At 38.4% G+C, this 23,765-nt stretch overlaps 1 protein-coding gene across 2 annotated transcripts; it reads left to right on the top strand.

Moving 5' to 3' along the window:
* The first annotated feature begins 51 nt into the window (after positions 1-51).
* On the top strand, positions 52-22,502 carry MDH1 (malate dehydrogenase 1). 2 transcript variants are annotated; one of them, XM_019942613.2, is made up of 9 exons: positions 52-205; positions 5,367-5,465; positions 6,302-6,398; positions 8,832-9,007; positions 10,866-10,988; positions 19,148-19,324; positions 19,787-19,900; positions 21,306-21,395; positions 22,164-22,502. In XM_019942613.2, exons 1-9 carry the CDS (start codon positions 203-205, stop codon positions 22,287-22,289), a joined length of 1,005 nt encoding a protein of 334 aa, XP_019798172.1. In that variant the 5' UTR covers positions 52-202; the 3' UTR covers positions 22,290-22,502. The 2 variants fall into 2 exon arrangements, with proteins under 2 accessions (XP_019798172.1, XP_019798173.1); XM_019942614.3 differs by lacking the exon at positions 52-205 and adding an exon at positions 232-363.
* Positions 22,503-23,765: the final 1,263 nt, after the last annotated feature.

The following is a 23,765-nucleotide window of genomic DNA, read 5'->3' as shown; positions in this document are numbered from 1 at the left end:
CAACACTCGAAGGAAATGCATTGGAGATTGCGCCAGAATTAGGGCTGCTTAAACTACAGTTCCCAGAGGCCTCCGCATCCGGGAGCCGAGCCTTTTCTTTCTAACATCACTCGCCTTTTCCGAGTCCGTTCCACGATAGAGGTGACCGGACTCCCGAAGCTCCTTTTGCAGGTGCAGAAAAGTGTCTGCGCAGTTCCCAGTCATGGTGAGTGTGGGCCTCTGCATGCTGCCCACCTCCGACCTTCGCGCCCGTGTGTGGAGTTTCTTGCGTTTTAAGGACTGTTGGGGGAAGGCTGTGCAAGGGATTGTCCTTCGCGCCCTTTGGAAAGCCCCGACTCATCTGGGGACTGTCGCAGGGACCCGGTAATTGGGAAGGGGTTGATTTACAGCTGGGGGTTCTTAGAAGGACTTTAGAGACATCTCTGTCCTTGGAGAGGCGCGATCTCAGTCGTTCTGTATGTTGGGGGTACAGAATACGAAGCTGCGGATTTTCTCCAAAGCACGGTATAGGGGTTTGAGAAGGACGATAAGGTTTGAAATGAGAGGGGGTGTTGGACCCTAACCTCTTTTTCTCCTCTTAAGCCCACAGTGTTTTTAAGGGCTTTTGTCACAAAGCCCTTGAAAGCAGAAGGCCCTCACTTCAAAGGTAGTGCTTACCAGATGCTCGGGATTGCGATCTACGTTTTCGGGAGAAGTGTTTCCGCCATATCTAATTTCACGAAATGTTATTTAAAACCTGTTCATTGATCTCCTTTTGTCGTACCTGGACATGTTGCAGTGACGGTGCCCCTATGCAAATAATTAGTGCATTTTTTTTTTTTTTACTGATCTGTGTGTTAGGAATTCTAGAACCACTACTTTTAAATGTTACACAATAAAACCATCGTGTCATGAAGCTTTGGATACCAAGATATGGGTATCTTGTCTCTGCTGAAAGGGAGAAGGGAGGTTGGTGAGGGTACTGACGTAGGAATAATCAGCATGCTGTTTGAAGGTGACATTTGACATCAAATTGAGAGAAATTGCTTCAGTACTGTATTTGTAGTTGAAACTGTTTTTCCTCTGTTATTTCAAAATACTAAAATGAGTGGGGAATGTGGGAAAATATTTGAAGGAATTGGAACATTTCCAGAACCTGAAAAGACGTGTTTTCAGGGCAAGGGGATTACTTCTTCCACCTTCATAAGGGAGCCAGTGGGGACAGCTTCTAATTCTCAGTAAGTGTTAAACCTAGGTTTCCTACTTATTTTGTCAGATAACATAATTAGTCATTTAAATGATGGTTTCAGTGGTTTCTGACCTAGTAATCTTTTTTTTTTTTAATTAATTAATTTATTTATGGCTGCATTGGGTCTTCGTTGCTGTGTGTGGGCTTTCTTTAGTTGTGGCCTTACGGGCTTAGTTGCTCTGCGGCATGTGGGATCTTCCCCGACCAGGGCTCGAACCCGTGTCCCCTGCATTGGCAGGCAGATTCTTAACCGCTGTGCCACCAGGGAAGCCCCCTGACCTAGTAATCTTAGCAAGAATGCAGAGGTACTTATTATCAGAGAACCTCAGACTTAATAATTTTAAAACTGGTTGGAACCTTTTAAAAAAAAATCTTGACCATCTTAAAATTGAGTTTATTGAAACCCAAAAAGAATGTGATTTGCTCAAGGTCATACAACAGTTTGCCCCCAAGGATCTCGCATACTTTCCATTTTACCATATTGTATCATTCAGACACATATCAAGTCATTCTGAAAATTTATTTTTAGTTGCTGAGGTTCTGGATGAAGATACAAGCTCATACTGCAAATACAAACTAAACTAGGTATCAGCATTTATATTACTTGATGGTTTTACAATGAGAATATTGTAGTTCTAGAATTGGAAGGGAATTTGGAAATTATTTCTTCTAATCTTAAAACATAACCTGGTGAGGTCGAATGATTTTCCCAAGGTCACAGAAAGCTCCTGGGCCCCCATTCTTGCTTTGTTTTTCTACACAGTATATCAAGCCAGGCCTCACCCCAGGAAGATCACTCCAGCACCAAATAATGTCCATGAGGAAGAACCTTCCTGCCATTTTGCTGAAACTGATGGCAAATTCTCACATGACTCAATCTCCCTGCCTGCTCAGGAGAGTGTGTGAACAATCACTGAGTTAGAAAAGAGCCATCTTTTGTAAGCTATTAAAATCAGGTTTTTTTCAAGGAGTCAATTCTTTCCTTGTGTCCATAGGGAATGACAAGCAAGAATAAACTGTATGAAGGAATCTGAATACTGTTTGTCTTTTATATTACAGAAATATATATAAATGAGAAAGTAAAAAAGCAACACATGGGTCTTTCTGTAGAATAACAGAAGGAACACTTAAATTCAAGCTTTACAACTGAGACTTGAACACATGCCCAAGACAGAGCCTGCATCTGCAGGAAGGTCATTAGTGCCCTGCCAAGAGCAAAGACATTCCTTCCTTGGATCTTGGCAGACTGCCCAGATATCTAAGCAAAGAATAGTAACCTATCTTCACACTGTAACATTGTGAAAATGTCAGTGGGAATCTCCTGCCCTCCTGCTTTTCTACTGCAACGTTGCAAAGAGCAGACAGAACCAAATAGGCACTTCTTTCCTGTTTCATCACCAGACATTTCAGACACTGGGCTTCATACTACTCTTAACAAGATGGAATCACCTACCTGTGAAAATAATTTGCTCAGTGATAGAGAAGAAGGAAACTGCTCAGGTGGAATTTGTGCCTGTTCATTAGTTGCCCACAACCCCTTCACTAGGGACTGTGGTACTTTGAACCCATTTTTTTAGTAGCTAAAATAAATGCCTAAAATTGACTATTCTTTTCTAACCATCTACCTGACTTTCTGGGAGGTTAAGCTTTACAGATAGTAATGTTTACTTTTCCCCTCATTGCTTATCGTAGCTTGCTTTCATTGAAGTAGCATGTGTTTATGCTTTTCTTAACTCTAACTTTCCTTCATTCAACAAATCCTTGTTGAATGCTATATGGGAGTGCAAATTTGAGTCAGAGGCAGACTGTTCTCCGGAAGTTTCACAGTCTAGTGGAGAGTAACAGCCTCAGGCTACAAGAGTCCTTAGAGGAAAAACCTGAGACCTATAATTATAGTGCTTGCTACATACTGTTCTTACTGCTTTGTATGTTAACTCTCTCCTTATTTGTCAGGTAGCTGCTATTATTATCTCCATTTTACTATGGAGAAACAATACAGTAACTTGCCTAAGAACATACAGCTGAGTTGAGGAATCAGGATTTGAACCAGAAAGTGTGGCTCTAGAGGCCATCTCTAACTGTCACACTCTACTGCCTCTCTAGCCCCCTGTTTTAAAAAAATTGGCTTATCCTCTTGTTTCTTGCATATGGTTCACTAATGGAGTCTCTGGCCTAAAATAGTACAAGTTATGTAATAAAAGAAGACTTTCATTAGAACTACTGACATAAATAATTTTGCTAACCATAGCTGGAATTATTGTCATTATTTCCAGCCTTCTCAATGCAAGTATATATGAATAAAACAATTTTTAAAGCATGTTGGGTTTGCTTCCAAACAATTCTTTTACATTTCCAAGGTTTTGATAGTAATTTTACAAGATCCAGCAAATATTTGAGCTTTAGCAAATGTTTGAGCTCTAACTACATGCCAGGCATTGTTCTAGGCACCTGGGATACAACAGTAAATAAAGTAGACAAAGCCCCTGTCCTTAAAGAGCTTGCGTTCTAAAGAGGGAGGGGGAATCATTTCTTCCTCTATTTCTTTTTCCTCACCTGCTATACTTCAAGGAAAGAGGGGAAAATGACAGAATTTAAAACATGTAAAGACCATGTGATAGAAAATAAATATATACAATAACAGTGCTCTTTATAAACCTAAAGTCTATTTGGGAACATAAATATGTATTGTATTAAAATTGGATTATTGGGGGAATTATCGTATTTTGTATATTTAGAGATATTAAAGCATAAGGGGAAGTTGGTGAAGAGTATGGACAAGAGACCCAGAAGGTCAGGAAGAAACTCTCCATAGTTTTTTCCCTTTTTCTCCACTTTCACCCTGGTCACCTCTCTGAAGAAGAAACACATACATAGTCTGCCGTGTTCAGATGCATTTCTCTACAACAGTTGACACTTTCCTGAGACTTTTCTTCCTCTGAATTCTATGGGTACCAGATTGCTAAGTGCTGCTGACCTCCAGAGGTTAGGGTTTGAAGGTTAGAAGGAACCTTCAGGTCATAGTCTCCTATCCTAGAAGCATGACCCCTCTCTAAGAGGGAATTCTAAATATAAAGAAATCTAATCCTCTATCCCCAGTCACTTCAGCCACTTCTCTAGTGTGGGTAACTATAGAGGTGACACAAAGTGGAAGTACATTTACCCAGTATTGTCAGAGAAAGGAACAATTCCCTTGATTGAATTTTTCCATCTAATTAAACTTACCCATTAAGTTTCCAGGCATTTTTGTTCAGCTCTTTTTAATAGAAATGTTTCTATCTTTTTAATTCTCTGAGCTTAATTTAACTTATTTTTAATGACTCAGGGTCATCACTTTGAATTAGTTATATATATTTTTTGTCCATATGTTCATATTTTATTCAGGGTCTGTAAGATGACTTCCATCTATTATAACTAATATGTTCTTTGTACTTTTTCCCCTTCCTCCCCTTTAATATTAATTTTCCCTTAAAATCAGGTTGTCAACTGTTACCACACGTTGCTACTGTTATTTATTAATTAATGCTAGAATTTTTTACAATCCAGATATTAACATTTTTTCATTTTTCTTTCTCCTTAAATAAATATAAGCTTATTTTTTCTTCCTCCAAGTAGTTAAGTTGAATCACGATTAATAGTTTTATAAAAACTTTCTGGCTCCTTCTAAATGGAAATTTGTAACCGCTATTATTCCTCTTCCTGGTGTGAAGGGTTCTTTTCAGCAGAAGGGAGTGGGGGATTTGCATAAGAGGATTTGTAAGGTTCTAGTGGCCGCCAGGGTTTATATCCTCACATAATGCACATCAACATCGTTAGGCCTATTTTAGTGGTAAAATATCCTAAAAAAGATGGATAAGATTTTGTAAGTAAATCCAAGACAGCAGGGAGAGTTAAATAACACCAAATAAATATGCAGCCAAAGGACACATGTTCCAGAAGTTGCTTAGTTGCTTTGTGCATGCTGTGTTTACTGGGACAAGTCTGGGATAAACGTCTTCTACTAAGCCAGATGCGAAGAGTCTTTAAAATTTTACATTAGCTTTTAAAGTATGTGGTTGTCTTATTATAGAGAAAATTCTGAATATCTTTAGGGTAAAATAGCGTTTTTTAATAAGGTGTTAATGGGTCTCTTTCATTACAGTCTGAACCAATCCGAGTCCTTGTGACTGGAGCAGCTGGTCAAATTGCTTATTCACTGCTATACAGTATTGGAAATGGATCTGTCTTCGGTAAAGACCAGGTAGGGGCAAGTGTCTGTAAATCTTAAGTAAAAGTAAGAACATTTTCAATGAAACCCTGTATTTAGTTGCAAAGAAATGTTTAAATGGTAAAGGAATGGATAATCCCAACGAATGTATTAGGCACATGGCTATAAGTGGAATCTGGTAGCTTATTTATATGCACCTCTCTGGGCATTGAAAATGCTTTGCAAATTAGAACTATTCCTCCTACTGTTCAGTTGACTTGGTGCAGCCAGCAGGTATCATAATGACAGTAACTGTTAGGGAGAGTCACGTGGGAGAGAAAGTTGCTGAATCAGCACTTTCTTGTTCATAAATGGTCTTAAGACCCAAAAGAGTTGGACAGGCACATAGGCTTCCCAGTTTGAAGCAGGCACCCCCTCCCCTATTCCAGCAGGTCTGATTAATGTACACTAAAATCCTTTCATACAGTATTCATTTATCCATTCTCTTCACCCATGGATATCAAGTTCTTCCTTCATGCCAGATACTGTGCTTAGCTCTCTGTGAACTGAAATTAGATATACAGCCATCAACAAAAAGAGCAAGGTGTGGCATGTCACTTCAACTTGATATTTCTTCCATGTACTCCTTTAAAATTCAGTAATGGTGATTCCTCTTACTGTGTTTAGCAAACCATTGCTGGTTTTATAAGCATTCCTATTTAAAGGACACCTGATGTTAGACACCTGACTTCCTAAAATAATTATGACTAATTAATGGGAATTATACACATACACACACCAATTAGCAAAAACTCTGTGAAAGGACTTTTTCTGTGACTAAGTGACATAACCTACACTGACAGATGCTGTCCTTGCTATTTATTTGGCAGCCTATCATTCTCGTGCTGTTGGATATTACTCCCATGATGGGTGTCCTGGATGGTGTCCTGATGGAGCTGCAAGACTGTGCCCTTCCCCTCCTGAAAGGTGAGTTGGGGAGTGGAGGAGAAAGGGATTTTATAGTATTTTACATCTTAAAAAAACAGATTTTAGAGTTTTGTTAGCTGGCCTCTCAGTTAGAAATTATTTCATAAAAAGTTTTTGTTTTTTGAACTACAACTACTTGTTAAGATATATACCAAGAATAAATAAGGGTAAAGTGTGAAATAACCTGTATAATATAAAAGATTATACTTTTTTCCCAACATGCCTATATGTAATTTATTTTACCAATTAAGTATAATATTGCACAAGGGTTATCCACCTGAGATTGTCCACACTGTTATTATTTAAATTCTATTTAAATAGTAATAGTAGTGTCCTGTAATGGAGAACTTTTTCAACTCTAAATGATGTTTTCCAGAACCATATGCTGCTTGGGGACTAGAAATTGGTTGGTCCCCATATATAGTCCCACCCCATCTGCCAGTTGTCAGGTTAAGATATAATATAAATTGTTCTAATCTTATACTACATGGTTTGAGAAAGCCTAAAGCCATGGTTTGAGAAAGAGTTCTGCTAAGAGCCTTTGAGACTCAATGAACAAGTAACAAATGTAAGACAGAAATCCTAAATTTGGTTGAAAGGTCCATTAAAATATTAGGTCAGGTTGTAAACTAATTTGAATATTTTTCTTTAGCTATACTTTCATCATCTTTTTTGGGGGGAGGGAGAGTAAAGATTAATTAATAATACTCTCAAAGAGGATTGCACAAATCAAAAATGTAAACACGCCCAAGAGAAACAATGCTCAGAATTCATATATCTGTTCAATAAACATTTAGTAGAAGGGGTACTCTGCCATCTCAATCATTTGGTTGCTTAGTTATGTAAGAGAATGCATTACCCTGTCCAAGCTATTCTGCTGGCTCCCTTTCCTCACGCACTGTTTCCAAATCAACCTCCTCTGTTGCTTTTTCCATTTTTATTCCCTTCTCTACAGAGTTCTCTCTGCTCTCTCTAGTGGGCCCAGGTTACAGTTGGCTTGTCCTTGGTCAGCTGTGAATATGATGGGAAGGGACGGTTCAGCAGATAAGGGTGCATGGCTGGGAAGAAGATGGATATTTTTTCTCCAGCTGGTGCTCTTATGTATACCTATTTGGGGACTTACAGAAGCCTGACTGACACAAGTTCCTGGTCTAAAAATTTATCAGTGACAACACTGTACCCTGATTGTCTTAGTACCTTTGGGCTGCTATAACAAAAATACTATAGACTGAGTGGTTTATAAACAAAAGAAATTACTTCTTACAGTTCTGGAGGCTGGGAAGTCAGAAATCAAAGAGCCAATAGATTGTGTGTCTGGTGAGAGCCCAATTCCTGGTTCACAGACAGCCATCTTCTCAGTGTGTCCTCACATGGCAAAAGGGATGAGGGAGCTCTCCGAGGCCTCTTCTATAAGGGCACTAATCCCAATTCATGAGGGCTCCCCCTCATGACCTAATCACTTCCCAAAGGGCCTACTTCCTAATACTATCACACTGGGAATTAGGTTTCAACATATGAATTTTATATGGACACAAACATTCAGTCTATAGCACATGGCCTTTTTAATACAGTCACCAAAAGAAAGCCATGATATATAGCTGACGCTTCAACAACTCAGGGCTTAGTGGTGCCAATCTTCCCTGCAGTGGAAAATCCAAGTACAATTTATAGTTGGCCCTCTGTTCACGGATCCTCTGTATCCACAGGTTCAATCAACCTCAGATTGTACAGTACTATAGTATTTACTGTGGGAAAAAAATCCACATATAACTGGTCCTGCACAGTTCAAACCTGTGTTATTCAAGGGTCAACTGTATGTTCTTCAATCAAAAAGCAGGTGGTGTATTGGACTGACACTGCAGCATAGTGGTTGAAATCTGGACCAATCTTGACTTATAGCCCCACTCCTTTTTGATAGGCAGCTAATTAATCTCTTTAAGCCTCATTGTCTTCATGTGTAAAGTGTTTAAATTTGACAAAAGAAATCTCTTAGTGTTATTCCTTGCAAAAACTTCTCAATAAGCATTGTTTTAATTTGATTGATATCTTAGAATTAAAGTAATTATAACTTAAAAGTTAGGTGAATTAGTTTCTCTTTTGTGTTATCTGTGGTAATTAATGTGAATAATTAATGTTGCCCTGAAAGTTACCTTGCATCATTATAAAAGATAAAAGCTATATAGTTTTGAAATTAAGATAATTATTGAAATAGGAAAAGCAAAACAAATGTATTGACATTTCTGCTGATGTTATGGTTGTTGAATTAATATATTGCCTTTCTTTTTTTAGGCCCCTAAAACTTTGATCAATGTGATTTGTAAAAGTAAACATTTGCTACAAAGTGAAAGAGTTACTGGGTAGATTCAGTATGAAAAAGAAAACCTCAGACTTTGGCGTTTAAGTAGCTCTGCATATTTATTGCCATGTTCACAGATGTCATCGCAACAGATAAAGAAGAGATTGCCTTCAAAGACCTGGATGTGGCCATTCTTGTGGGCTCCATGCCAAGAAGGGATGGCATGGAGAGGAAAGATTTACTCAAAGCAAATGTGAAAATCTTCAAATGCCAGGGTGCAGCCTTGGACAAATATGCCAAGAAGTCAGTTAAGGTGACCAATGCAGTCTTTTATTGGGTTTTTTATTTTCAGCATTTGAAACTTCTGCTTTCAACATTTAAGTGAAAATGAAAGTATTTGCCTTTTTTTTTTCCCCAGTTCTGTGCGATGGTCAGTAAATACAGATACAGAGTTTTGCTCCATTAGGCCTCCCTTTCTAGGTTTTGTTCATATAGTGTAGAAATCTGTATTCTGAGGGGCTCAAAAATATTCTGCCTATTACCATGACATGGAGATTTAATATTAGTTTGTAAACCTATAGAGAAGGCACAGAACTTTCTGGTGCCTTTTAGCTGTGTGGAACTATTTGTTCAGACATTTGGATTTGTGTTTGTGATTGTGAAGGGAGATGGCTATAAGCTGTGTCTGTTTTTAGTCACAGGAGGTAGGGGCTTCTGAATGCTCACTTTTTCTCAAGTCCAGAGGAATTTCGATATGTTTGTCTCTTGAGGAGCTGAGTCAGTATGACTTCCTATTCTGTCTCTTTGTGTTCAACCTATTTATTTTGGTTTCTAAATTTGTGTTATTATTACAGTAAAGCCTCTTTTTACCAATTAAGTATCAGTTACCTAGAACTTAACTGTCATAGCAAAAGGGCTTGCTAGTTAGAGATTTTTCTGGTTTTGATACACTTCTTCCACCCAATTCTGAATTCAAACAAAGGTAAAAGAAAATTTCATAAGGTTTTTTAATGTTGCCATTTATAATGTTCTATCTTTTATAATACTTCATAGACACCTGAATTTTTGCTTTCTGCAGACTTTATTTCAAATAGTTAACTTTTATTTTCTGTAGTCATTAACAGAAAATAATAGAAATGAGTTGGGTAGAAATCCCCAGGTCTCTTAGTAAAAAAATTACAAGGTTGCTTGGAGTTGTAGTACTGCTTGCATAGTAATTGCCTCTTAGCCAAAAGTGTCTTTCTTGGGGGAAATATACACCGACAGTGGAGTAGTTAGGGATAGCGGAGTATCATATCTACAGCTTGCTCTCAAATAGGCCAAAAAAAAAGACTAAGGGCAGTGTGTGTGTGTGTGTGTGTGTGTGTGTGTGTGCGCGCGCATTTGCACGTGCACAGAAAGTGAAAGAGATGGGGCAAATTGGAGAATCTGGGTACAAGTAATGTGGGAGTTAGTCTTTGTAATATGCTTACAGCTTTTCTGTAAGTTTGATATTTCACAGTAAGTTTTTTTATCATTTTATTAAAGATTTTTAAGACTTGTAAAACATGTTCATGTATACATTTTCCTATGCTGTATTGTAATTTACGGCATCCTATACCTACCCCTTCCAAAAAAAAAAGAAAAAAGCCTGAAGTGCTTTCTCCTACAGGTTGATTCAATGGGTGTGAAATGGTGGGACCTGGTATTTTAGCAACTAACCCAGTTAGTTCTTAGGATTAGGCAAAACTGAGAAACACTTTTCATTCATCAGGGCAAATCATTGTCCTAAAGTAAACTTCTCAAGTAGAATTTCTTTCTTGGACTACTTTTATAAGAAGGAAAACTTTTATGATTGAATAGAACTCTGAGATAGAGCCCTAGATTACTAGTTTTTTATGGCAACTAGATAAATGCTGTCTCTGTTTTGGCAGAAAACAAAATGACTTGTGTACATAACGGTGGTTTTAGTAAATGTTTTTAGTAGTCGCACCAAATGCTAACAAGGGGGAAAAGTTATTAGAACGGAGGATAGAAACCTACTAGAAACTAGAAACTGCAATAATAACTATACATATTTAGCTTACACAAACTTGGTACGAAGGCTATGTGTTACATGTGAGTCATATTCTAAGTTGGTTTAGTTAATCAGTTATGGTCTGTAGCTCTCCTGTGCCTCGCCTACATCCTAGGTTATCGTGGTGGGAAACCCGGCCAATACCAACTGCCTGACTGCCTCCAAGTCGGCACCGTCCATCCCCAAGGAGAACTTCAGTTGCTTGACTCGTTTGGATCACAACCGAGCTAAAGCTCAGGTAAGAAAGATGCGTTTTCAAATCTTATGAATGTTCAACTTTAAACCCTTTTTCTCTCACTTTTAAAGTAGCTGAATCATAGTTTGTGCTTTTTTCTTGTTGTTTTGTTTTAGTAGGAAGCTATTCCAATTTGTTAGGACATCTTTAAATCTATCTCTTAAAGTAGCTGAACTTTGTACTTAATTTTCTCAACTATATTTCATTTCCTAACTTTAATTACATATCATTGCTAATGTCCTCTTAGTACAGTGGTTAAAAATTAGTCATAAGCATAGATAATTCATATGACGGCACACAAATTATTTTTGTCAGATGTATAGGAGATTATAATAGAAAAACTTGAGCTTTGTGTATTATATGTGGTTCTGCTTTTTTCCCTACTGCTAAGCATGCGAGCTTGATTTTAATTTTATATTTAATTTCATTTTCATTTTTATATCCTCATACTCTACATGTTTCCATAAAATTTCTTAGTTTTCACTACCTAGTAGCTAAATTTCAATTGTTATCCAGTTTCCTTATCCCTTGGAGCCTTAGATAAATATGCTAAGCAGTCAGTGACCAGGGTATTAACAATAGCTTTTTTTTAATTAGAGGCCATGCCACTCATCTGTGCTATTTCCTAGGCTTTCTCAGATCTAGACAATCCCAGTGCCCTTAGATGTCATGACAAAGTTCTAGTTCTTGGACATAACCTCTTTCCTTTTCCCTAGAGCCTTTCTGGCCATCCTCCTTATCCATAGCTCATCTTCTAGATAGGTCTATGAATTTAGTTCTTTTTCTTCTAGAGAAGACAACATTATTGAGTTTCAAGAAAACTATTTTTACCAAATGATGGTGTGAGGTCTAAGTTGAAAAACTGTTACCAGATTCAGTGGGTCCATCACTTGGGGTGCATCGCCAATGATCATACCAAGTACTTTCAGTCAAAGCAGAAGTGTTTATTCCTTGTGACAAGTAAGGAAACAGGTAGATAGCTCTCAAAGCACTGTCTTTCCAAATAGCCAGATCAGGGACATTTTAAGCTAAGGGTACATGTATATTCATGAAAGGGTGAGTGTAATCTTCAATGTAAAGGTGGAGTTCTAGATGCACTTGTGCAGTACAACAACATGCTCAAACATACATGCCTTGCATGTTCAAAAATGGCAGAAATTCCAGCCCTTGGGGTGGAGATTTTAGCATTAAAATGAGGCAAAGGTCACCCTAGGTTGACAAAATCCAGGTGCCTAGTTGAGTGAAATCACAGGGGTCAGCAAAGGCTCATTCCTTAGGCTCCAGTTAATCTGGTGCCTGAGTGCTTGAGGGGTTTTGGACACTGCAAAACAGCTCAAGAATGTGTATCAGGCTGATCTTTACCTTCCAAACAGGACAGAACAGGGAGTCTTTATAACTGATTTGTTATCTTTGCTGTGGTTACTTCTCATGCCTAATAACAGTTGTTTGTTCTTACATTCTTTGTTCTTTCTAAAATCATTAATTACTGAGACCTATTCTTTGTTTCCACATTGAAGACCTAGGAGGTCATAGTTCACCTTTCTCCCAATCTCCTTAGAACAGAAGGGTTCTTAAATTCACACTCTATTTCTTAACCTAAGCTTGTCTAGTGCATGTTACAGTTTCTCTTATTGCCCAGTATTCTACTCCTGCAAGACATGACATCCTCTAGTTTAACCCCATACCTTCCTTATTACTGTCTGGCTAACAAAACCACTGCTTTAAACTAAGAGCTTTCAGCTCTGGAGGGCCCAGTGAAGGAGAAAAGTATTTACATTTAAGTTTCTACACTAAGCTGAATGCTTTATATCTGACTTGTCATTTACTTCTCATAGTAGCCATATGAGATATCTGTTATTATTACTGTTTTACAGATAAGAAATGTGAAGCCCAGAAAGGTCAGGGAACCTGCTCAAAGTCACACAGCTAGTAAATGACGGAGTCAGTAAAAGGGTCTGCCTGACTCCAGACCCTCATGTGTGTTCTTACAAAATGGGATCAAGTGACCTAATCCATTCACTAGCTCTGTGACCCTGAGAAAGTATATTCAAGCTATAAAATGGGATAATAATTGAATCTACCTCAGATGGTAGTTATGTGAACCAACTGAGATAAGATCTATGTTAAGACCTTATCCTGGTGCCTGTCACATAGTAAAAACTCAGTAAAGGTTGGCTGCTCTAGTTATTATTGATAATGATGATGATGATTAAGAGAGATATAACCAAGGTTTGAGAAGAGTCACACCTCAGAAATCTCTCAGTTAATTTAGAAGGTCTTTGGATAACAAGCTTAAATTGCAAATATTTCCTCAGAGGCTTTGGGCTGTGAGCTGTGTCTTTTTCCTTGTTATTTAGCCAGTGTCCAGGGGCTGAGAAGAAATGGGAGTTTGTTTGAATGCCTGGAGGCAGGAGATTGGGATACTGTAGAACAGTTATGAAGGAAAAGATGATCATCATAGTTGTTGCATCTGTGGACTCTGGATTACCAGATGGCAATTCACTTAGTTACAACAGGAAAAAAGAGGTAAAATGATGACACCGACAAATTTCCATTTTTGCTGTTTGACCTGAGGCCTTGGTGGAGGCAGGCATTGGAAAATTCTGCTTCCAGAAGTACAGCTAAATAATACTTTGTCCCAGTGCCTGCAACAGTTTTCCTTGCGGGGTGAAAGTCTGAGTGAGGAAAGAAGGAGCCATCTCATCGTACTTTGACTTTGGCACGTGTTCCAGCATGCCAGTCTGGTACAGTGAATGCTGTTAGAAGTTTCCTCCTCCTATAGAGGCTATTAATCCAGTGAGAAAAGTAACAAACCCAAAGATTAATTTTTCTTACATGAATGGATACTAGTCTTACATAATTTAGTTTGCAAATCAGAGCTCCTAGCTACCTAGTGACTGTTTATCACCTGCAGAAATCCCCTGTGTATTTGCAGACCAGAGCTACGTATGTTGTCTGCTGACCAGGTAATTTGGCAATGAAACCAGTTTGGTGGTATCAGAGATAAGAAAATTACTAGAGCTGGAGAATGAATCAAAAACTGTTTTAACAGATCTGTGTGACAGACGTGAAAGTGTCTGAAGGAGCAAAGAACTGCTAGCCTGGGTACATGGTAGTTTAGACTAGCTCTGACATGCATGATATTCTCAGAAACTCTGGGTGCAAAGTACTGGCCTTTGCTATCCAGACAGAAGTGGATTAGCTCAGGAGATCTAAAGAATAAGAGGACGTGGCCAATAGGACACAGGAAGTAAGGGGAGCCTCCTGTAGGGAGGATAGGCCTGCAGGCAGTTTGTCCTCACCCTACTTTGGAGCAGCTGAAACTGACATTCAGCAGAGTTATGGTTTCTAAGTTTTTGATAATATACATCTTGGCTCACTTACCCCAGTATAAATATTCCTTTTTCTCAATGAAGCCAGCTAAATATAAGTGAGGACAGTTCTTTGCAAGTCCTTTCAGGTCATGGCACACACAGAAAATGGTACTCATTGCACAGCACACCACTCTACCCCAACCACTAAGCAGATCAGTAGCTGGGTACCCCAGAAACCAACCATCCAAATAATTTGTGAAGACTGATATGGTAGTTAATAGTCCTAATACTTGCAGAACTCTAAATGAAGCAGGGTTTAGATCAGAAGTGATTTTAAATGTCAGGAACAAAGAATTTTAAGTTATTTTTTAAATCTATTTGAGGACTTAAGAAATGAGTCTCGACTTATTTTAAGGGTCAGTGAAAGTAAGCACAACTTGCTTCTTACTTGACTGAATAAATTACCGTGAAGATGAGTCAAGGCATTGCAAACATTTTAGGTAATGGCTTTTTTAATCTTCATTCCTTTTGGTTGGTTGGTTGTCATTTTATTTTTTACTCTTTAATTTGGAATAATTATAGACTTAGAAGAAGTTGCAGAAATAGTACAGAGAATTCCATGTACCCATCACCCACTTCCCCCAGTGGTGACATCTTACATAACTATAGAGAATTATGAAAACTAGGAAATTGACTAAACTACACACAACACTGTTAACTAGCTTTACTCAGATTTCTGCAGTTTTTGTGTCTTTATGGATGATCCTATGACATTTAATCATATATATAGATTACTATAACCACCATAGTTTCAAGAAACAGAACTGTACCATCACCCACAAAAGAAGTCCTATTCATGTTGCCTCTTTGTAGTTACACACTCCCTCTCCTTTCCTAAACTCTGACAACCATTTGTCTGTTCTCCAACTCTGTACTTTGGTCATTTCGAGAATGTTTTAAAAATAGAATTGTGCAGTAAGTAACCTTTTGACACTGTGGTTTTTTTTTTTCCACTGAGTTTAATGCCTTTAATATCCATCCAAGTTGTTACATGTATCAGTAGTTCATTCCTTTTTATTGTTATTCCATTTATTTATTTAATTGTATGAATGTACCACAGTTGGTGTTGGAGGACAGAGGGAACAAAAAGTGCCCACCAAACTGAGAAGGTATTTTTGAGACCTTAAAATGAGGCAGGCAGCTCCATATAACCAATGGATCAGTTTATTATAGGGTGACTTACTCATAGGGTGGGATCAGGATCAGGTGGACAGTGATCCGGAAGCATTTGCAGCTGCACTTCATACCGCAGAGGGACCACGGGGACGATTCTATAGGGTATGGGGGTAGGTGCTTTGAAACAGGACATGCATTTCTAAGTTAAGATTTATGAATGGATAACTAGTCTTGTGGGCGCCAGGAATATGTCCAGGAAGGTTTTCATCATTGTTTGGGGACCAGCAGAGCATAGAGGCTACCTGGTCCTCATATTTATTGAACAGTATCTATTAACTACAAAGCCCTTGATGTGATTCACTTCACAGGTCAGTTTTAAAGGATAGAAGAGACTGTAAGGGCCTGAGATGGTGTCAGTTATGCTAATAGTCATACTTTGTTTAACCATTCTTGAAGGACTTTTGAGCTGTTTCCAGTTTGGGGCTATTGGTATCCTTGTTTTTAAAATTTCTTTAAAATATCAGAGTGTATTCCCTTTGCTGTATGGTGAATACACAACCAGAGCTTTGATGCAGTGCTGCTGTTATTTATGTGTGCAAAAGCTGTGGATTCTGGTACAACTATTTTTTTCTCTCATTCTTACTTTAACATAAAGGAAAGAAAAGTCACTCACAATGTCACCCTAATACATCAGCTTTTTAAATTTTTTTTCCAAAACCTTCTCTTCTAGATCATTATAAGTTCTGCTATCTAATTAGGAACAAATTACAGGCATACATTAGAGATATTGTGGGCTTGGCTCCAGACTACTGCAATAAAGCAAATATCAGAATAAAGCAAGTCAATGAATTTTTTGGTTTCCCAGTGCATATAAAAGTTGTATTTGTACTGTAGTCTATTAAGTATGCAATAGCATTATGTCTAAAAAATATATACATACCTTAATTTTAAAAGGCTTTATTGCTAAAAGAAAAACAAATGCTAACCATCATCTGAGCCTTCAGCAAGTCCTAATCTTTTTGCTGACCTGGCGGGGGGGTCTTGCCTCCATGGTGATGCTGTTGACTGATCAGGGTGGTGGTTGCTGAAGGCTGGGGTGCCTGTGGCAATTTCTTAAAATAAGACCACAGTGAAGTTCACCATATTGATTGACTCTTCCTTTCACAAATGATTTCTCTGTAGCATACAATGCTGTGTGATAGCATCTTACCCAGAGTAGAACTAATTTCAAAATTGGGAGTTAAACCCCTCAAACCCTGCCACTGCTTTATCAACTAAGTTTATATAATATTCTAAATCCTTTCTTGTCATTTCAACAATCTTCACGGCATCTTCACTGGGAGTAGTTTCCATCTCAAGAAACTACTTTCTTCACTCATCGTAAGAAGCAACTCCTCATGCATTAAAGTTTTATCATGAGATTGCAGCAATTCAGTCCCATATTCAAGCTCCACTTCTAGTTCTAGTTCTCTTGCTATTTCCACCATATCTGCAGTTACTTCCTCCAATGAATGTTGGCAGTTTGCCCTCTTCCCAGGAATCACAGATGTTCTTAATGGCATCTCAAATGATGAATCCTTTCCAGAAGGTTTTCAATTGACTTTGCCCAGATCCATAAGAGGAATCACTATCTCTGGAAGCTATAGCTTTATGCAGTGTATTTCTTAAATCATAAGACTTGAAAGTCAAAATGAGTCCTTGGTCCATGGGCTGAAGAATGGATGTGTTAGCAGGCACATTATCCACCAGAGCTCTTGGTGACCAGGTGCATGGTCAATGAGCAGTAATATTTTGAAGGGAATGTTTGTTTCTGAGCACTGTTGACTGAGTCAACAGTGAATATTTCAACAGGTTTAAAATATTCAGCAAACCATGTTGTCAACAGATATGGTGTCATCCAGGGTTTGTTGTGCCATTGATGGAACTCAGGCAGAGTAGATTTAGCAGAATTCTTAACGGCCCTAGAATTCTCAGAATGGTAAGTGAGCCTTGGCTTCAGCTAAAAGTCACCAGCTGCATTAGCCCCTAACAAGAGAGTCAGCCTGTCCTTTGAAGCTTTGAAGCCTTGAAGCCAGGCATTGACTTCTCCCCCATAGCTCTGAAGATCCTAGATGACATCTTCTTCCAACAGAAGGCTGTTATCTACATTGAAAATCTGTTACTTGGTGTAGCCACCTTCATTAATTATCTTAGCTAGATCTTCTGCATAACTTGCTGCAGCCTCTATATCAGCACTTGCTGCTTCACCTTGCTCTTTTATGTTGTGAAGACAGTATCTCTCCTTAAACCTCATGAACCAACTTCTGCTGGCTTCAAACTTTTCTTCTGTAGCTTCCTCACCTCTCTCAACCTTCACAGAATTGAAGGGAGTTAGAGTCTTGCTCTGGATTAGGCTTTGGCTTAAGGGAATGTTATGGCTGGTTTGATCATTGTGGCTGGTTTGATCGTCTATCCGGACCATTAAAACTTTCTCCATATCAGCAATAAGGCTGTTTCACTTTCTTATCATTCGTGTGTTCACTGGAGTAGCACTTTTTATTTCTTTTAAGAACTTTTCCTTTGCATTCACAACTTGGCTGTTTGGCCTAGCTTTCAGCTTATCTTGCTTTCAGCCTTCCTCACTAAACTTAATTATTTCTAGCTTTTGATTTAAAGTGAGGGATGTGCAACTCTTCCATTCATTTGAAGACTTAGAGGCCACTGTCGGGTTGTTAATTGGCCTAAATTTAGTATTGTTTGTGTCTCAGGGAATAGGGAGACTCAAAGGAGAGGGAGAAAGAAAGGGGAACAGCTAGACGGTGGAGCCGTCAGAACACACACAACGTTTATTGATAAGTTCACTGTTATATGTGAGCAGGGTTCATGGCACCCCAAAACAATTACAATAGTAACATCAAGGGTCATTGATCATAGATCACCATAACAAATATAATAATAATGAAAAAGTTTGAAATACTGTGAAAATTACCAAAATGTGACACAGAGACATGAAGTGAGCAAATGCTGTTGGAAAAGTGGTGCTGGTAGACTTGCTCAACACAAGGTTGCCACAAACCTTCAATTTGCAAAAACACAGTATCTGTGAAGTGCAATAAAGTGAAGCACAGTAAGAGGAGGTATGCCTGTATACATCCAACTAACCATAATTTCTTTTCCTCACATTACCTTATCAAGTGATTAACAAAGTAAGCAAGCTGATTTTATTTAGATCTTTCAAAACATAACTTTAACCCTTCTGGTACCACTGTACTATAAAACATAATTGATGTTCATGTGACTACAAGGCATGCAGGATCCTGAAGTGCTTTCTGAACCTACAGCTAGAGATTGTTACTTCTGTTACAATTTTAGTATTATATATATTTTTATATTTTTTTTTTGGCGGTACGCGGGCCTCTCGCTGCGGTGGCCTCTCCCGTTGCAGAGCACAGGCTCCGGACGCGCAGGCTCAGCAGCCGTGGCTCACGGGCCCAGCCCTCCACGGCATGTGGGATCTTCCCAGACCAGGGCACGAACCCATGTCCCCTGCATCGGCAGGCGGACTCTCAACCACTGCGCCACCAGGGAAGCCCCAGAGGCTTTTTATCTTAAGGACATTTGTCAAACGGGTCACAATTTGAAATTTAAAAAAAAAATTTGTCAGAGTAATATATTTGTTTTCTATTGAACTAGATTGCTCTTAAACTTGGTGTGATTTCTGATGATGTAAAGAATGTCATCATCTGGGGAAACCATTCCTCAACTCAGTATCCAGATGTCAACCATGCCAAGGTGAAACTGCAAGGAAAGGAAGTTGGTGTTTATGAAGCTCTGAAAGATGACAGCTGGCTCAAGGGAGAATTCATCACAGTGAGAAAAATCCGGGGGCTCTCTTCACAGCCAAGCATTAAGAACTCTTGAGAGACACACCACATTACTGACCTGAGTGTGTCCCCAAGGGGTGGTGGGAGGAAACTCAAGGACAGCAGGCCTTTGATGAGTGCATATTTTCTTTGGGGGTCATACTAAGGCAGTCATAATCCAATCTGATCTATTGTGTAGCAGTCAAGATTGATTGTTAAAGTGGGAAAAACTAGATACCCTCTAGTCATCCGGCTATCTTATAGAGATCTGTTTCTTTGTATGAACTGTGGTAAAACTTTCTGTGCAGGTATATAGTTTTCACTTTTCAGGAAGACTGGTGCTTCTAAGTGAAATAGGTTAGTAAGGTCAACATGGGGTAATTGAGTGATTTTGGAGGGGACACATTAAGCTATGGTTTCAGCCTTTCACCCCAGGAATAACACTGCTGTCTCTGCCTGCCCTACCCAGACTGTGCAGCAGCGCGGTGCTGCTGTCATCAAGGCTCGAAAACTGTCCAGTGCAATGTCTGCTGCAAAAGCCATCTGTGACCACGTCAGAGACATCTGGTTTGGAACCCCAGAGGTGAGAATTCAGTGAACTGCACAGGCCACTCTTTTATTTTTGTCGTTTAATGCTATAATGTTAAAAAAAAAAAAAAACACACATAGCCGTGCAGTCAGGCCAGTTAGGTTCATATTCCACCTCAGCTGCTGACTAGCTGAGTAACCTTGGGAAAGTTGCATAACCTTTCTGAGCTGTTTTATCATCTTTTACATGGCATCTAACTCACAGCATTGTAAGGGTGATGGGATGAAATATGGAAAGCAGCTAGCACACATGGTAGAAGTGACTTTTTTTCCTTCTTAAAACCTATATTGGGCCTAAAACTTTTAGAGGAAAACATAGGCAGAACACTCTGTGACATAAATCACAGCAAGATCCTTTTTGATCTACCTCCTAGAGAAATGGAAATAAAAACAAAAATAAACAAATTTAAAAATATTTTGCACGGCAAAGGAAACCATAAACAAGACGAAAAGACAACCCTCAGAATGGGAGAAAATATTTACAAAAGAAGCAACTAACAAAGGATTAACCTCCAAAATATACAAGCAGCTCATGCAGCTCAATATCAAAAAAAACAAACAACCCAATCCAAAAATGGGCAGAAGACCTAACTAGACATTTCTCCAGAGAAGATATACAGATTGCCAACAAACACATGAATGAATGCTCAACCTCACTAATAATTAGAGAAATGCAAATCAAAACTACAATGAGGTATCACCTCACACCAGTCAGAATAGCCATCATCAAAAAACCTACAAACAATAAATGCTGGAAAGGGTGTGGAGAAAAGGGAACCCTCTTGCACTGTTGGTGGGAATGTAAATTGATACAGCCACTATGGAGAACAGTATGGAGGATCCTTAAAAAACTAAAAATAGAACTACCATACGATCCAGCAATCCCACTACTGGGCATATACCCTGAGAAAACCATAATTTAAAAAGAGTCATGTATCACAATTTTCATCGCAGCTCTATTTACAATAGCTAGGACATGGAAGCAACCTAAGTGTCCATCAACGGATGAATGGATAAAGAAGATGTAGCACATATGTACAATGGAATATTACTCAGCCATAAAAAGAAACAAAATTGAATTATTTGTAGTGAGGTGGATGGACCTAGAGTCTGTCATACAGAGTGAAGTAAGTCAGAAAGAGAACAAATACCATATACTAACACATATATATGGAATCTAAAAAAAAAATGGTTCTGAAGAACCTAGGGGCAGGACAGGAATAAAGATGCAGACGTAGAGAATGGACTTGAGGACATGGGGAGGGGGAAGCGTAAGTTGGGATGAACTGAGAGAGTGGCATTGACATATATACACTACCAAATGTAAAATAGATAGCTAGTGGGAAGCAGAATCCCTTAGCACCATGAGAATGTAAAACATTGTTATTTGTTATTTTCAGGGAGAGTTTGTTTCCATGGGCATCATCTCTGATGGTAACTCCTACGGTATTCCTGATGATCTGCTTTACTCATTCCCTGTTACAATCAAGGTAAGGTATTTTGGGTTATTTTCCTCTGTCCTCTACTGGGAAAGCAGTTGTGTGTTTTTATTAGTAATGGTATAATTTAGTCTAGAAAGTTGTTCCTTTACTAAATTAGACATTTTTCTCAGCTTTAAAATCATGTGAAGCACAACTTCAGGTCACTAAAATGTTGAAATTAATCTGGAAGGCAAGTTGCAACTCTCCCCACTAGACACATTTTGTTATATTATGCTTCTAATATTGGATATCTACAAATATTCTATTACTTCTAAATGAAGCAATGGTTCTAAGTATTGTTACTCTGTATTATAACTGTACTAAAGTCAGTCTTTTTTATGTTTGCTGATTAAAGCCTCGTTTAAAGATTTTTTTCTAGATTCAATGAGTTTCAGATTCAAGTGTTGTTTTCATCAGAATTATCTGTTAAGATCTGGATTTTGATTTGCTTCTTTAGAATCACACTTTAAAACATACTTCTCTAGATTAAGTTCAAACTAAGTTGTTGCTTGCTGGAACATCAATTCTAGTTTAATGATAAATCTCTTGGGACTTCCTTGGTGGTTCAGTGGTTAAGACATCACCTTCCAGTGCAGGGGGTGTGGATTGGATCCCTGCTCGGGGAGCTAAGATCCCACATGCCTCACGACCATAAAACCAAAGCATAAAATAGAAGCAATATTGTAACAAATTCAATAAAGACTTTAAAAGTGGTCCACATCAAAAAAATCTTAAAAAAAAATTATAAATCTCTTATTTGCAATTATTTTCAAACAGGATAAGACCTGGAAGGTTGTTGAAGGTCTCCCTATTAATGATTTCTCACGTGAGAAGATGGATCTTACTGCAAAGGAACTGGCAGAAGAAAAAGAAACTGCGTTTGAATTTCTTGCCTCTGCCTGACTAGACAATCATTTCCATGTTACTAAGTGTCCCAAAGCTGAAGAATCTAAATGTCGTCTTTGATTCTAGCACCAAATAAAATAATGCTATACTTAAATTACTTGTGGAAAAACAACACACTTTAAAGATTGTGTGCTTCCTGGTACAGATTTGTGACAGTTCATCATCATGCTGTTAGTGCTGCATTCTAAAATAAACATATATTCAAATGAAGATGATTCAGACTCTAATTTCTAGATAATATTTTGTTTCTATTCAGAAAACAATCTTGCATGTTTCCCAGCTTGCCTAAGGGGTTATGATTTTAAAAAAAAACACAGAGAAAGTAAAGATAGAAAATGTTACAAGGTAAAACATAATTCTCTCATATTTAAATAGGATAGGAAAATCCACCTCGTGAATCAATCTACTCCGGAATATAATTTTAAACATTACCTACATTAGGCAATTAAACACATCATATACTTTAAATCTTAATTTATGCTTTGTGGATAATTTGCTTTTAACATTAGCTGTTAAATAGGCTGCAGATAATACTGTTAACAGTTTAATGCCATTGATGATATTAGAACCATCATTTTCATGACAGAAGAGAAAGGTAGTTAGTCTTCCCTTGAGGTATTCCTCTATAGCAGACAGGATTCATTTACACTCCATAACTAGTAAATGCCACTGAAATTTATGCTAGTAGGAGTATTCTTAATCTAAGTGTATTACTGGAAACATGCTGTTGTTCGAGAAAACTAGCCTTTTATTTTCAAAATCCATGAGGATGGGAGACATCTATCTTTTCATCCTTGTCGTTAACTCTGTACATAAAAGATACTCAATATCATAAACCTCTCAGGGCCTAATACAGTGTTCATGGGTGCCCAAATATGTGGCTGGGTTTGTTATTTAAAATCACCTATATTGGGGCTTCCCTGGTGGTGCAGTGGTTAAGAATCCGCCTGCCAATGCAGGGGACACAGGTTCAAGCCCTGGTCCGGGAAGATCCCACATGCCGCAGAGCAAGTAAGCCCATGCACCACAACTACTGAGACTGTGCTCTAGAGCCTGCAAGCCACAGCTACTGAGCCCATGTGCCACAACTACTGAAGCCCGTGCACCTAGAGCCCGTGCTCCGCAACAAGAGAAGCCACCGCAATGAGAAGCCCGCGCACCACAACAAAGAGTAGCCCCTGCTCGCCACAACTAGAGAAAGCCTGTGTGCAGGAACGAAGACCAAATGCAGCCAAAAATAAATAAATAAATAAATGTATTTATTTTAAAAAAGTTACCTATATCATAATCTCAATATTTCATATGTAGAAAAGAAAAAAGCAAGTGAAAAATGCTTTTAGAATTGTTATTAGATATATTAAAATTTTCACATAGAATTTTAAAAAATTTATACAAGGAAAGTACAAATGTGGCAAACACACCCTTCCATGCTCTGCATGCGACACTGGGATTGGGTCTCTGCAAACATTTCTT

This window comes from Tursiops truncatus, chromosome 14 (assembly GCF_011762595.2).
Source record: "Tursiops truncatus isolate mTurTru1 chromosome 14, mTurTru1.mat.Y, whole genome shotgun sequence".
Lineage (NCBI taxonomy): Eukaryota > Metazoa > Chordata > Mammalia > Artiodactyla > Delphinidae > Tursiops > Tursiops truncatus.
Note: the sequence above shows the minus strand (reverse complement) of the source record. Positions and strands in the feature narration are given on the sequence as shown.

Bases quoted from the DNA above. Each gene is read 5' to 3' on its own strand.
- MDH1 (XM_019942613.2), top strand. The intron at 5,466-6,301 runs GTAGGGGCAAGT...TTTATTTGGCAG, and splicing joins CTGTCTTCGGTAAAGACCAG to CCTATCATTCTCGTGCTGTT. The intron at 10,989-19,147 runs GTAAGAAAGATG...CTATTGAACTAG, and splicing joins ACAACCGAGCTAAAGCTCAG to ATTGCTCTTAAACTTGGTGT.